The following is a 16,602-nucleotide window of genomic DNA, read 5'->3' on the forward strand; positions in this document are numbered from 1 at the left end:
CAATAACCCCATGACTGTTTACTTGTATGCATGTTACGTACCTGTATGTGTTTTACGTGAATGCTTGTACACCGAATCTGACCTATACCGGTAACCATGTTAGGACGTGGTGACCAGCGTGTTTGACCAAGTAACCTAAACCTACCGAGCAACCCAAGGTGAGTTCACAACTTAAAAGCATGCGTCCCGGTGGTTTGGGACACGAGACTAAAACAACCCTATCCCCTTGTAAAGGGGATACCATTTACATACCTTCCCTAGTTATTAGGAATAAAACTTACTTTTCCTTCCCTGGTATTGGGAAACCTTTTAGTTAATTACTGTTTATACGGAATGCAACCAAACGGCACTAAACGAAACTCTATCACTCAAGTCCCTACTACAAATACCGATTAGTCGCCGGGGCCAGGCGAACGGGTTATTAGTTGATAGCGCTATTTAGGTGTTTACCAGCCTCACACCGTGCCCTGGTTTGGGATCGGTCGTGAACTAATGTACTCAGGCATCCGTCAATGATGATAGAACATTGACATCGGGGCATCCTGCGGAAACGCAACGGTTACCTAGTGTTCGGTATTGGAAAAACAGTTTAGTCGCTAACTTTTGGGGTAGCTCCCCATGGCATGTATAAACGGATAAATTAACCGGTGAAACAAGTTTTTGGTAATTAAAACTGGACAACTAGTGAACTCACTCAGCATTATTGTTGACCCCTTACTGCATGCTTTGCAGGTAACCCGTGACGAAGGAGCTTGCTGCTTGGGAACGTGTAGTGCCTGTTCACCCTCGTGTTGGGTGTTACCTTATTTTGAACTATGAACTTTGTTTAAACTACCTTACTTATGCTTCCGCTACTTATTAACTGTTTGAACTTGAAACCTTAAACTCTGAACTTGATATTTGCTAATCTTATGGTTAGTAAGTATTACTTTTGTTATCAACTTAACTATTCAGTATAATTGGTGGCTGGATCCTGGTCAGTCACGCCCTCGAAGCGGGTGTTATCCGCAGGTGGATTTTGGGGGTGTGACAAAACTAATCTAATTCGGACCAGAATCGAAAGTCAAAGCAGAAGTCAAACTTTGCAACTTTCGGTTGTTTACACGTGTTTTAATAATTATTACCAAGTTGTTTGAGTGTTAAAACATAATTTAGAACACATATAAACTCAGATTTTCAATATTTCCCTTTGACTTTTTAATATTAATAACTTTGGCCCGTCAATTGACCAAGCAAACGCGATTTTCAGGAGGTTCCCTTTTGAGTGATTAACACCTACCTAATTACGATTACGTAGCCATGTTCGTCTCGAACAATGGCTGGACCATTAAGGTCTAAACCGAAAGATCAAATCGTTTATCGAAAACATTTGACTTTTGGCTTTAAAAGACTATAAATGAAAATGCAAGAAGGGAGATCACTTACCAGTGAGTCTTGCACGAAGAAAGAACTCAAGAGGAGGCTCCCTTTAGCTGGGAATCTCAAGAGATGAGAAGAATTGAAAATGAAGAAGATGCAATTTGGTTTGAAGCACCAATGCACCTATTTATAGTTGAGGAAGGATTACAGGGGTGTTTACAGGTGTAATGGAGGGTCAGGAGGTGCCTGCAAGTGTCCTTGTACGTGGCATAAACTAGAAACCAGCCCATAGTGTCGAAAACTGAGTGTGTGGTAGCTTTTTTTGGAGAACAAGCAAATTTTCGAGCTGGGCAACGTCTGGCGACCCGCGATAGGTCGGCCTAAGTGCTTCGCGGCCCGCGACGACCTCCAATAACTTGGCAAGTTTGGTAGCTTTGGTCCCTTAGCCTTTAAACTCTTATATACTTTCAAACTTGGCACATTTAACCCCTCTTGGCCAAATTTTGGTACAAACCGAGAGTATAACCGAACATCAACAGCAACCGATCCGTATAAAGGGTCACTCAGAGGTATAAATTAACATGTTGACGCCTTTAGTCCTCCAAATCACAAACCTTTAATTAAAATCACAAACGGTTCCTCTCGTCCAACAAGTGGCTCATTTGAGAATACAGACACCGTGAAAGGTCACTAAGAGGCATAGTTTTAGCATGTTGACACTTTTAGTCCCTCCACATTCATACTTTTCACATTTGGAAAAAATAGTCCTTCTAGCCAACATCAGGCATAATTAGGAATAGGGACACGTGTCAATACATAATTGGACACGATTTTACTAGGTGTTACATTTAATATGGTCAAATTGCCAGGCTTTGTGCAGGTCTTCATAAACACATTCAATATTCATAAACACATTCAACATCCATTAACACATATATTCATTAACGCCACTTTAAAGATACAATACTTGGGCCAAACTTACCATTTTACAAACATTGTGTATATTTGCACGACAATAGCCTTACATAATCCCTAGAACCATAACCATCAGTGCATACAATCACCAGTACATCCAAATAGAACAACCAACATAAACCGTATCCAACAATAACCCAACATCTTCTTCAATTTCCTAGATTGCTTTCACTATGATATATTTTGTCTTCAAGAAATCTGTTAGCATCTTCAGTGACTTTAACTTTCTCTACAAGAACTCTGTTAGCAGCTACAAGGTTTTTCCTTCCCCTAAGCAAACCTGGGATAATGTCCACAAATCGTTGACACCTTATGAGATCATACCAGTCTAAGAATCCACATGTTGAACCTTGATCTGGACAACCATAGAATCTGCGACCAGGGTTATTGTCGGTCCAAGAAGTCAAGATTATTACTTCTTTACCACATCGGCACATCACCATCTTCAATTTGGGGAAAGATTTCAACTTGCGATGTCCCCGTGAGTTCTTGATGATAATCGATTTAGGGGAAATCGGAAGAGTTAGGGTTTGGGGTTTTTTAAATTGGGGGAAAATGCTCTGTAGTACATTAAATGACACAACTACCCTCATGTGACCTGTACGTGGTCACATTTAACTGAGAAAACAAATTGGGTTAGGCACAAAGGGTAAAACATGCTTGATTTTTAAACATAAATGACAAAACTCGTCAATTTTAAACATAAAGGACATCACCTAAAAAACCATAAAAAATAAAGGACAATTCTTGCAATTAACACTTAAAAGAATAATAATGTCTACATGTGAATCAAGTGTATATAAACACACACATTTAAAGAAAAGGCTATCAATGCCTTATTTTCTAAAAGAAAATTCAAACCTATTAAAAAACCATCCACTTTTAAGTAATATGAAAATAGTTTCTTAGGGTAAAGATCAAATAGGAAGTTAATTTTCTCTAGGAAGGATAGGAAGCCATAGGATTATGACATGTGGCAAATTTTAAAATAAAGAGAAAGGGTATTTTAGTCAATCCAACTCTTTCTTCTTCCTTTTTCAAAACCCAGTAAATTCAAAAACCCATCATTTTCAAAATCCACCATCTTCAACTATTTCTTCACTTTATATCTCAATAATCACTACATTATAGTGCGATTTTCATCACAAATCAATGATTCAGAACCCGATCATCGTGTTCTTCAGCTTTTTTTTTGAAGAAAACCCAGTTTAATTTCATAAAAAAATCTCGTTTTTTCCGGTGATTTTGGAGATAATCACTCGATTCGTTCGATTCGAGCGTTGATAAGTGTTTCTATCATTCAAATTCCGTCAATTGATGAAGAAATCGGCTTCGATCCATGTAAGAAATTCTTTAATTTCATTTTCATGATCTGGGTTTTTTATTTAGTCATTGCGTTTTACGATCTTTGCGGGGGTCCGGGGGCGGCAGCCCCCGGTAGCGGGGTCCCAGGGGCGGCAGCCCCTGGCGGGGTCCAAGGGGCAGAGCCCCTGGCTGGGGTTGAATTTCCATAAATTGGCTCATTTCGAAGACAGTAATTCGTAGACAATTCAGACAGTTCACAGTGACAGACAGTTTTATGTGTCCATTGCGTTTTAGAAATAAGACAGTTCACAGTGACAGACAGTTCACAGTGACAGACAGCTATTGCGTTTTAGAAAAAAACACATTTTTAAGTGTTTTTAGTCATTGTGTTTTAGGTAAAACACATTTTTTAGGTGTTTTCAGTCCATTGCGTTTTAGAATGAGTCATTTTTAAGTGTTTTCTGGCCATTGCGTTTTACATATAAGACATTTCTTTGTGTTTTTTGTGCATTGCGTTTTAGGTAAAACACTTTTTTATGTGTTTTCAGTCCATTGCGTTTTAGAAAACAGACATTTTAAGAGTATTCTGGCCATTGCGTTTTACAAATAAGTCATTTTTTTGTGTTTTTGGTGCATTGCGTTTTAGGTAAAACACATTTTTATGTGTTTTCTGGCCATTGCGTTTTACAAAAAAGTCATTTCTTTGTGTTTTTTGTGCATTGCGTTTTAAAAAAATGTCATTTTTTAGGGTTTTTTTTTCATTGCGTTTTACGATACTGGGGTTTTTTCTATTGCGTTTTACGCAACTGGGTTTTAAATTTTTTTTTTCAAAATATAGCAATAGTATACTCGTTTTAAAGATAAAAAAACACTCGTTTTTTTGGTGCAATTTTTATAAAAAAATAATGTCGTATGAAAGAGTTATTAACGTTTAAAAAATGGGGGGAATTGGAGGAGAGAGAAACTATTGGCTTGGATTGACTAGATTGCCCCTGAAAAAAGTCACGCGCCTCTTTTTTTACTTTCAATTTCCCTGATTTAATCTTAGCCCTTGATTAAGTAAATGGATGGTCAAGATCACTTCCTAGCCTTCCTAGCCAAATAAACTTCCTATTATATCTCCACCCTAGTTTCTTATTAAATACAATAATATCCACTTTTAAGTAATATGAAAATAGTTTCTTATTAAATACAACAATTCAGGTAATACTTAACATGAATACACTCTTCCGTATATGAATAATGTGACATTTTAAGTATTCGGAAACCATTTTTTCATAATTTCTCTTCAATCAAAACGTCTTTCATTCATCGACTTAAAAAGTTATAAACATTATCACACAAGCAAGAGACGTTCTATAATATACGTTGTAAATGAAAGAAACTTTAAAGACGAGGATAAGATTAAGAAAAATAGTTTGTATTTATTTAACTTAAGTGATATAAATTTGTTATACATTGGCTATATTGACACAACTTTAAACTTTAAGAGGCTTACATCTATCTAAACTTAGACGTGTGACCGTAACATATATACTCTCATGAACCACATTAATAATTTGGGGGTTCTTAGTAGATTTATTAAAGTAATAAAATATAACTTTATTGATAGAATAATATTTATTTTTAAACCTAGTTATTATAAGTTTCAAAAAATAAAATAAAATTGTACATCACAATGAAGAGTAAAATGCCAAAATAGTCCCTGAACATAGGTCAATTTTGTCCAAAAATGAAACATTTGGAATCTGGGTCATTAAGGTTTCAATTTTGATGTCATTTTCATCCAAAAGGTAAATTTGGTCAGAATTTTCTGTTAACCTTCATTTTTTTTTTTTGTCGTGTTTCTCATTTTAATTTAGTTATATAAAAGGATAAAAAGTCAATTCTACTCTTCATTAAAATAAGAGTTAATTACATAGTTAGTCCTTGTTGTTTGCATAAAATAACATACTTAGGTACTAATAATTTAAAATCACATTCTAGGGTATTAACTTTTCATTTTGTAACATTTGAAGGTATTAACGTTTTTTGTAGGTTTAAAATCACGTTCTGTTAGTACCTAAGTACGTTATTTTGTGCAAACCACAGGGACTAACTATGTTAATGCCCTAGAAGTTAATACCTCCAAACGATACAAAATGAAAAGTTAATAATCTAGAAGGTGATTTTAAACTATTAGTACCTAAGTATGTTATTTTGTGCAAACCATAAGGACTAACTATGTAATTAACTCTTAAAATAAAGAATACGCCAAAAAAAAAAGTGGAGAAAATTTTGACCCAATTTGTTTTTTTGGATGAAAGTGACATAAAAAAATGAAATATCAGCAACCCAGATTCAAATTGTTTTATTTTTTTAACTAAAGTGTCAAAAATAACCTAAACTCAAAGTGCGTTTTGACATTTTACTCCACATTTATTTTACTCAAAGTATGGACACCAATTAAGAAAACATCAGAAGGTTGTGAGACAAAAAGGTAAATCGGGTGGGTCGAATACTTATACTATATTTCTGTTACAAGTCAATTTTTTTTCCAACTAAGTAAACAAATATCCACTTATAAATATAGTAACTTCTTAGTTCACCCCTCCAACCCTCTCCCCCTTTATCTCACCACCATCACCATCATCCCAAGTCGCAAAATCTCTTTCCCTAATTAACATGACGAAAGACATGGTGGAGCAAGGCTCATTCTCGTCGAAGGACTACCACAACCCACCACCAGCGGCGTTCATCGATGCCAAGGAGCTGACCATGCGGTCATTCTACAGAGCTGTGATCGCTGAGTTCATTGCAACCCTTCTCTTCCTTTACATTACCGTCTCGACTATTATTGGTTACAAGAGTCAAATCAACAAGGGCGACGACCTTTGTGTTGGCGTCAGTGTTTTGGGTATCGCTTGTGCCTTTGGTGGCATGATCTTCGTTCTTGTTTACTGTACAACTAACATCTCTGGTTAGCTTCACTTTTAACATTTATTTAACTACAATCTACTCTACTTTTAATTTTACGCCATTGTTCACTTTAGCTTATGCTACCATTTTAGATAGGCAATTTAATTTTACGCCATTATTCACTTTAGCTTATGCTACCATTTTAGATAGGCAAAAGTATCTCCAGCTATGGTTCCGTAGTTGTACAATAAAAATGAGAGAGTAAATAAAATAACTAACATGTATAAGTCAATTTTTTGTTAAGGTAATCTATTGTAAAGCAGTTCACACACATGATTATGATTGTTACAGAACATAAAAATATAAGAAATGTGAGCTTTTAATTGTTGGATTGATTATTCATATTTCTAAATGAGTAAACTTACGTTTTGCTCTCCGTGGTTTGGTTGTTTTAATGGTTTTGTCCTGATCCTTTAAAAATAACCATTTTACTCTCTAATCTTTCTAACTTATCACCATTTTGCTCCGCGCCTCAAACAGCATCCATTTCCACCGTTAATTCCTGGTCTCGTGCTCATCACATGAGGGGCATTTCGGTCTTCTCTCATCCTCTCTCATTAAAAAAACGTGTCATCTTGTTCACTTTTAAAACCCTAACTTGTCACAGCTTTATCTTCTTCACTTTTAAAACCCTAACTTGGCACTCATTCTCACCATTTATCTATCTCTATACCACCACCCAGCACAACCAGTCACCACCGCCACCTCCGGCTGCCACCACCACCATCTCTCTCTAAGTCAAAACCAGATCTAAAAAGGGGATTACTTCCCAAAAATGCCGCGGACGAAGTCACATAGATCTAAAACCAGATTCGGTTCACACACAGATCTAAAATAAACCACCGACGAAGACGCGAATGGGGGCCGGTTGTGCTTGAACAAAACTCTAAAACTCACACACAAATCTGGTGATAGCTTTCGTCGTCATTGCAGCCGCTAGACAAATTTGGTGATAGGGGTTCGATGTTTCACATCTAGATTTTGGATCTAGAAGTGGTGACCAGAACAGATTTGGTGGTCCGATGGTTGGTGGTAGCTGCGGCACATGGTGGTGGTGGTGGTGGTGATGGTCAGTAAATGTTGAAGGTGGTGGTGGTGGTAAATGTTGGTGGCAAGCGGTGGTAGATGTTGGTTGTGGCGGTGGTAGTCTGCTTGTCTGATAATCAAATATCAGGTAGTATTAATTCCTACGTGCTCTAGTAACTTCACAGCGATGGCTAGGAAGAACTTTGGAAATGATATGACTAACCATCCCTATATCTATTAGGAAAGGAAACAGAAAGAAAGTAAAAATATTTTGTGTTCCAGAGTTTCATTTAAGGAAAGAAAAGAAAGGAAAATAAAACATGTCGTGTTCCTGAGTTTCATTTAAAGAAGGAAATGAAAGGAAATGACAGGAAAACTAGGCTAAATTCTTTAATTTTTCTTTCCTTCCGATTTGGGAGGAAACGGTGGGAAAGTCATCTTTTTTTTTCCTTTCTCGTCCTTTCCTTTCTCACTTTTGCTTTCTTTTCTTATCCCTCGTTAAGTTAACTCGGGAACAGAGCGTTAGGGTGAAGGGAGTGGTTAAACAGGTGAAAGTGGCAAACTTTAAAATGGACCAATCAGAGAGTGCCACGTCAGAGAGGAGAAAAAGTTTAAACTTTGATAAAAAGTGTTGGCAATGGTTTAGACAGTTGAAAGTGGCAAACTTTTTTTTTGTTTTTTTGTTTTTAAAAATTATGTGTTAAATAAAAATAATAAAGCATCAAATTAATTAAAAAAAACAATTATGTGTTGATTTATAAATAAAAAGTCTAATTTTTTTTTATTAAAAACGGCAATAATGCCGTTACACACACACACCCCAATGTTTCATGTTTATCCTCTTCTCCTTTGTCGATCGGTGAGTACATACCGATAGTTTTGTTTGGCGCGCGGTAAACAAGGGAGGGCGGCGGTGTTACCGCTCGGCTTTCTCGTTTGCCGAATGGTTTCCCGCACCACTCCCTTCACCCTTATCTTACAATTATCACACTATCAGGCCCGCCCTAGGTCTAAAAAATTTGATTTCTGATTCTGAAGAGGACTATTTTCTAGACAATGCATTAATAAGAGTTAAATCCATGAATGGTCCTTGTGGTTTGCGAAAATTGTAGACTTATACCAAGGGTTCACTAATTACACATTTGGTCTCAGTGGTTGCACTTTTAAAACTCGGGTGGTCCTAAACACTAACTCTTGTTAAATTTTCCAGTTAAGTCTTTGTGAAATGACTAAATTATCCATGAACAATTAAAAAAAAAGTAAACTGCCATTTTGGTCCATGAGGTTTGGTCACTTTTGCTACTTTAGTCCAAAACTCAAACCTTTTGCATCTGGGTCCCTGTGGTTTCAGTTTTCTTGCCATTTTGGTCCAAAAATGAAGTCAGATCATATTTGTCTTATAAAATCCTGCTATTTTGTGTTTTTTCCTCAGGGGCAAAATAGTCATTTTAAACAAATATCTTTCATAACCTCCATTTCATTTTCACCAAATCTCCACAACTTCACAACAATGGGGTATCAAAATTTTATAATGAAAACCTATATCAGGCGGAAGAATGTGTGGTTGTGGAGATTTAAATCTTATCTAGAAAAACTCCAATCGAGTCGCCTGACTGTACTGTGCTCGCAAAATATTTCGTTTTCGCTTCCGGTACAAAACTCCTCCGAAAACAACAACACACGCAACAACGATCAATCCAAACATCGCACCTACCTTCTTCCCCACACTCATTCCTCCGTCCGACGATTCCATCCGTTCTTCACGATTTCGTTTGGCGATTCCGATTCCAGTGATGTTGCCTAAGAAGACGACATAGATTCATTCGGTGACAAAGAATGCACTAGATCTGAAGGCGAAGGAACAGGTTGAGATCCGATTGAGGACGGGTGAGATGACGTCATTGGAATAGACAGGACGGAGAAGAAGACGGAGGTGAAGACTGCTCCAGATCTCACGGTAGAGTTCCGATCGGAGACGGATGAGATGACGTCAGTGAGACTGAGTCGTCGGAAGCTGATTGCGGTGACGGTGAGGACGGAAGTGTAACGGAAAGGGTGAGAGTGAGGAGGAGTGTGAAGGAGAAGAAGTGAAGAGTGTGTTGGTCGCCATTGTTGTGAAGTTGTGGAGATTTGGTGAAGATGAAATGGAAGTTATGAAAGATATTTATTTAAAATGACCATTTTGCCCTTGAGGAAAAGGACAAAATAACAGGATTTTATAAGACACATATGACCTGACTTCACTTTTGGACCAAAATGGCAATAAAACTAAAACCACATGGACCCAGATGCAAAAGGTTTGAATTTTGGACAAAAGTGACTAGACATTAGAGATCAAAATGACAGTTTACTAAAAAAAAACTAATCCAAAAAGATATGGGCCCATCCCACATCTTCTTCTCCCCATCTCTGTTTCTGACCCTCCCCCCACCACCACCACCACCTCCACACTCTTTCCCATGTCTCCTGCTCATCCCCAGGATAGCGTTGTCCATAACGGGGCTAAGATTCCTTTTGAATCTAAAGAACGAGAGTATCAAGAAAAGCAACCCACCAATACCAGCTAAATTTAAAAACACAAAAGAATAAGCACAAGTCACGAGAAGCAAGCTAAAACCACGTTACCTGCTACATTTATTGCCCATACATGTACCCAATCTCAGGCTATGCGTTATGGTGATGGTCCTCCCTTGGATGATGATCCATCACATAGGATCCACGTAGGATGGGTGTGAGGATCGAGGAAAGAGGATGGAGGAATGGAAATGGAGGGATGGACCTAAAATGTATATGTATATATTGTATGTATAGGTATGTGAAAGGGGGAGAGGGTTGGTTTTTGTCTTCTTGTGGAACGTCCCCAACGTCTCAAAAGAGACGGATAAGACGTAGCTGGGGGCGGGGCGGTGTGTGGATGGGCGCCAGACCAAGACGCACCGGGGACAAGCCTCATACCGAGCAGCCTCAGATCCCAAATCTCACTTACCCTGCAACTCTTGTTAACCTTTTGTTAGCACCACCACTTTTTTTTTCAAACAAAAAGAACTACAATCACCCTTCATTTTCTCTTATGAATCGACTAGCCGTTATCCTACTAATCTAATACGCATTGAAACTCAATCGACCGCCCGTCCCGCCTTCGTCTACACATGAAACAGAGAAAGATGCACTCCCCAGTAAGTTCAATTTAAAATTATTGATTAAATAAAAACCCAACCTAATTGCGTGATTAGCTTGTGGTATATGCCTCGACAAATAAGGTTAATCTTCTTAGTCTCCTCCAAGCTGTGATCAGATTCTTCTTGCAAAACACTAAATACCTCGTTAAGCTCGTTAAGAGGATGGGAATAGAGGGTTCTCCTCTTAACCACTCACCGGCGGGAGAATAAGTATGCGTTTTAAGGAAATAAGTGTATGACTAATAGTGAGAGAGCAAGGGATAGAATGCATAAACTTGTAGGTTGTCCTACAGTGACCTGCGCTTCTGTCCTCCGCGCGACACATGTGGAAGGCCTAATTAGCCGGCGCAAGGTCAAGGAAGTGATGCACTTTATTAAGGAAGCTAAGTGTGAGATCTGGTCTTGCCTTTGTTTAAGCCCCGTGCGCGACCTAAGTTTCACCTGATTAGCCGGCGTGGGGTTGGGAAAGGTGCCAGATTATCATAATAGAAGTATGGTCCCGCGCGTGACCCGATTGGTCGGCGCAGGTTTTTGGGACCATACCCCTTCATTGATGTTGAGTTGTTGATAATCTAAAATGTGTACAGGTAGAGAGAGATGAAGGAGAAGAAGATGAGAGGTAGACCCATATCTTTTTGGCTTTTTATTTTTTATTTTTTTTAATTCTTTAGGGACAATTTAGTCATTTCACAAAAAATTAACTGGAAAATTTTACAAAGATTAGTGTTAAGGATCACACGAGTTTAAAAATTGCAACTACTGGGACCAAGTGTGTAGTTAGTGACCATTGGGACCAAGTCTGCAATTTTTACAAACCAATGGACCAATCAGGCATTTAACTCCATTAATAATTTATGTATATAGATAAGAAGAGAAAAATGGATTTAATGAATTAATAATATTATGAAAATGATAAAAAAAATTAATTGGAAAAGACTGAAATGCCCCTCATGTGAGGGGCACGTGACCAGAAACTAACCGTGAAAATGGATGGCGTTTGAGGCACGGAGCAAAATAGTGATAAGTTAGAAAGATTAGGGAGTAAAATGACTATTTTTAAAGGATTGTGGTAAAACTATTAAAACGCTCAAACTACAAGGAGCAAAATGAAAGTTTACTCTTTTAGAATTTTGTAGTTATATATATATATATATATATATATATATATATATATATATATATATATGTATGTATATATATATATATATGTATATAGGGGATGATTCAAATGAAAACCACTTTTAACGCGAAAACTCGAAAACTAACTAAAACAGCCTAAAAAACACACCAATTTTTTTTTACAGTTTTTTATTAAAAATCGCTATTTAAACTATAAAAAAAATTAGTACACATGTGCAATACAAAAAAAATTGAAATTTTTTTTTTATTTAGTTTAAATAGCGCTATAATTGGTAAAAAAAATTGGTATGTTTTAGGCTTCTTTTAGTTAGTTTTCGAGTTAACTAATAGTTTTCATTTGAACCTTCCCCATATATATATATATATATATATATATATATAGGACAATGCTAGACAGAAAACCCTCATTTAGGTAGAAAACTCTGAAAACCCAAATCTCCCCCCATTTTTACCCAACCTCCCGACATTTTTTTTTTGAAAAAAATTACACATGTAATATACATGTTTTAGAGTGTTTTGGGCCAAAAAAAAAAACAAAAAAGCGCCGAATGGATTTTAAAAAAAAAATAAACAAATTTCAGTGTTAGGCAAAAAAGACAGAAATTGCTGAAATTTTTTTTTAAATTATCCCTTCGGCGCTTTTTTGATTTTTTGGCCCAAAAGTCTTAAAAACATGTATATTACATGTGTTATTTTTACAAAAAAAAAATGTCGGGAGCTTGGGTTTTCTAGGGTTTTTTATATAGATAGGGTTTTCTATATAGCCCAACCCTATATATATATATATATAGGGAGAGGATCATGAGAAAACTAGATATAAATGAGAAAACTAGAAAACTAACTAAAATCCACTAAAAAGGAGGGGGAGGGAGACTTTTAATGAAATAGGGGAGACTTTTAATGAATGAGGGGTAAAATTGGAAAAAAAATATATATATAACTTTTCAAAAATATCTCATTTCTCTATACGTTATCATTTTAAAACAAAAATGGCACCATAAGATCACAAATTTACTTATCTTTCATTCAAGTATATTCGAGCATATTTTTTATGACATAAAAAAAGATTTATGGTGTCGTCTTGTTTTCAACACTATTATTATAGTAGTGCATATGTGCAATATAACATGTACTACAATTGCATTACATGCTTAAAATTAGCTTTTTGAGTCTAGTTTAGCTTTAGGTTTTCGGGAGGGTGGGGGGTTTAGGTTTTTGGGGGGTGGGGGGGGGGGGGGGTTAGGCTTTTGGTGGCAGGGTGAATTTAGGTTTTTGGGGGTGGGGGGGGGTTTAGGTTTTTCTTTTGGGGGGGGTGTCGGTGGGGAGGTGGGTTAAGTGGTTTAGGCTTTCCGTATTAGTGCACATGTGCCGTACAACAATTTTTTTTTAAATTTTTTTTCCATACATATAAAGTAGCGATTTTTCTTAAAAAAATTGTAAAAAAAAATTGGTATTTTTTTAGGTTTTTTTAGTTAGTTTTTTTGTTTTCTCATTTAAACTAGTTTTCTCATGATCCATCACCTAGGGATAGAATCATGAGAAAACTATATCTAAATGAGAAAACTAGAAAACTAACTAAAAAGCCTAAAAAGCTAAAAAAACATACCAATTTTTTTTTTACAATTTTTTATCAAAAAAATTGCTTTTTTTATATATAAAAAAAATTTCAAAAAAAAAGTGTTTTTGTTATACTGCACATGTGCATTATATGTGTAATAGTGCACATGTGCAATATAACAAAAAAATTATTTTTTTGAAGTTTTTTTCCATGCGTAAAAACAAGCGATTTTTAATAAAATAATTGTAAAAAATAATGGTATCTTTTTTAGGCTTTTTTAGTTAGTTTTTTGGTTTTCTCATTTAAACTAGTTTTCTCATGATCCATCACATATATATATATATATATATATATATATATATATGGGTTAGGTTAGCGTATAATATCCCTTATCGTACAATATGTACGCGCTCATCTTAGCCGTCAGATCTTCATCGCACATTGAAATCGCATGTTGGTTTTTTGTAACAATTTCGCATGTTGGTTTTTTAACATGCGAATTCATCAAAATTAACACATGCAAAATTGTTACAAAAAAAACCAATATGCGATTTCATCAAAATTATCACATGCGAAATTGTTACAAAAAACAACATGCGATTTCATCAAAATTATCACATGCGATTTCATCCATGCTATTTTATAAAATGCGATTTCACATCGTGTACGTAGCGTACGTTAAGTGATATTATACAATACACTTTCTATATATATATAGGGAAAGGTTCAAATAAAAACTGCTTTTATCACGAAAACTCGAGAACTAACTAAAAAAGTCTAAAAAAATACTTATTTCTTTTTACAATTTTTTTATATATAAAAAAACTTTTTTTCAAAAAAAAAATTGTAATGCACATGTGTAATAAATAATAATACACATGTGTAGTATGTGTATTATTACACATGTGCACTATAATTTTTTTATACATAAAAACAAGCGAAAATTAGTAAAACAAAATTAGTATGTTTTTTATGCTTTTTTTAGTTAGTTATCGAGTTAACTAGTAGTTTTCATTTGAACCTTCATATATATATATATATATACATATAATATATATATATAAATATATATATATATAGGGTCAAGATTTAGAGAAAACAGTAGAAAGTGTGAGAACGTATAGAACGGTTATGGATCATCAGATTAAAACAATCTATAGACTAGATGACGCGGTGGCGTTTTCGTAAATAACGTCACTTTTATTAGCGTGGCGCGCTTCATTAAGGGTAAAATGGTCTTTTGACTTCTCTACATAAAACGCCAAACTCATGAATAAAACGCCATTAAAATACCGCCTTAATCCACATAGCACACACCATCCTAATATAAACGCCATTAGATATAAAACGCCAAACTTGTTTTAAACGATAAAGCCTTAACCTACATACCACACACCATCCTATATATACAACATCTCAGACCTTCCATTAAACACACAAAACCCCAAACGCCATATTTAATATATACCATTCGTCTTAGAAACGCCAAAAAAACCAAACATCAAATATCCCCTAAAACAAAACGTTTCTTTGTAATTCAGTTTGGTTGTCGGCAAGGTTTCCCTCAATGTAATGGACAAAATCCTTAAGTGAGGATATTGTCCATTTCATTGAGTAAAATTTTATTGACTTTATCATTAACTTTCATCCAATTTATAACGCCAAAACATACAAAAACATTATTGAGTTTTGTTCTCAATAAAGTTTAGCTATATGGGGTGGACAACATTGTTAGACATCTTTCTTAACTGAGGATTAACAATGTTGTCCATCTCATACAGCAAAACATTGTTGAGTTTAGCATTACCAAATTTAGAGATTTAAGGTACATTTATTTAGTGGCGTTCTTTTTCTCGGTAAAATTCCAAAAAGTTAAAAAATCACACATCGTTTCTCGGAAAAAGAGGCTGATATCAAACTTTATGCTTTCAAACGGCGACAAAAAAGTAACTTCAAAAAACAAAAAAAAACAAAATGAATCATACGAAAGTCGAAACAGGCAGTTAAGATGATTCAAAAAAGAAAAAATAGACTAGTCACAGTGAAGATTTGGAAGATCATTGTAGATATATATATAGGAGAAGGATCCGCCAGGAACCACCCTTCATTGCGAGAACCGCGAGAACCAATGTGAACACAACCAAAAATACCTAAAAATAGTATAAAAACACAAATTTTTTTATATTTTTTAATAGCCAAAAATACCTAAAAATAGCCAAAAATACCTAAAAATACCTAAAAGTAGCGATTTTAATGTAAAAAATATTAAAACAATTGTGGGTTTTTTTTGTTTTTTTTATAGGTTTTTTAGGGGTTTAGTTTTTAGCATTTTAGTTTGGTAGGGGGGGGGGTTCGGTTTTTGGGGGGTGGGAGAGGGGGTTTAGTTTTTTTTTTTTTTTTTGGGTGGGGGGGGTTATTTTTTTTTTTTTTGGCTATTTTTTATTGTGTTCACATTGGATCTTGCGGTTCTTGCATGAACCTTACCCTATACACACACACACACACATATATATATATATATATATAATTTTCTTTTTCAGTTGATTGTTATATAATAACAACGTCATATATAATAAAAACGCCACACAGACAAATGCTTGTGAAAAACGCAATCATGCCATAAAACGCCACAAAACTCCCAAACTATAATAAAATTAATTTGGACAAGTATTATAAAAAAAGTATAAAAACCTCATCAAAAATATAAAAAAAGGCCAAAATCTCGAAAAGGTAACTAGAAACAGTAACTACAAAACTGTAAAATTGAAGCGATGGAAACTTTATTATTAACAACATTTATTATATTAAAATCTAAAACGTCAAACTTGAAAGATGGGACGTGTTACAGACTTTAGAGATAAAGCTTATAAAAAACAGTAATTACAAACAGTAACTGAAACGAATAATACTTTATTATAATAATATCCCGCCCAAACTACGCGCCTAAGACATCCTATAAAATGAAACCTCTCAGCAACTTCCATTTCATCACACAAGAAAAAAACAAACGCCAAATGTTCCTAAATACCCATCACTGTAAAACGCAAAAAAAAAAAAAAAATTTAAAAAATCAAAGATGGCTAACATGCTTTCTTGGATATT

The 16,602-nt window shown here is 35.3% G+C and overlaps 1 protein-coding gene across 1 annotated transcript in view; it reads left to right on the forward strand.

The window, feature by feature from the left end:
* Positions 1 to 6,219: 6,219 nt before the first annotated feature.
* Positions 6,220 to 16,602, forward strand: part of LOC110892775 (aquaporin PIP2-2-like) — a 96,060-nt gene continuing 85,677 nt past the window's right edge. Inside the window, exon 1 of the mRNA XM_035981142.1 lies at positions 6,220 to 6,598. Within this exon, the coding sequence (XP_035837035.1) occupies positions 6,304 to 6,598 (295 nt within the window). The 5' untranslated portion in view covers positions 6,220 to 6,303. The remainder of the gene's footprint in view (positions 6,599 to 16,602) is intronic.

The sequence above is a fragment of the Helianthus annuus genome, chromosome 12 (assembly GCF_002127325.2).
Source record: "Helianthus annuus cultivar XRQ/B chromosome 12, HanXRQr2.0-SUNRISE, whole genome shotgun sequence".
Taxonomy (NCBI): Eukaryota; Viridiplantae; Streptophyta; class Magnoliopsida; order Asterales; family Asteraceae; genus Helianthus; species Helianthus annuus.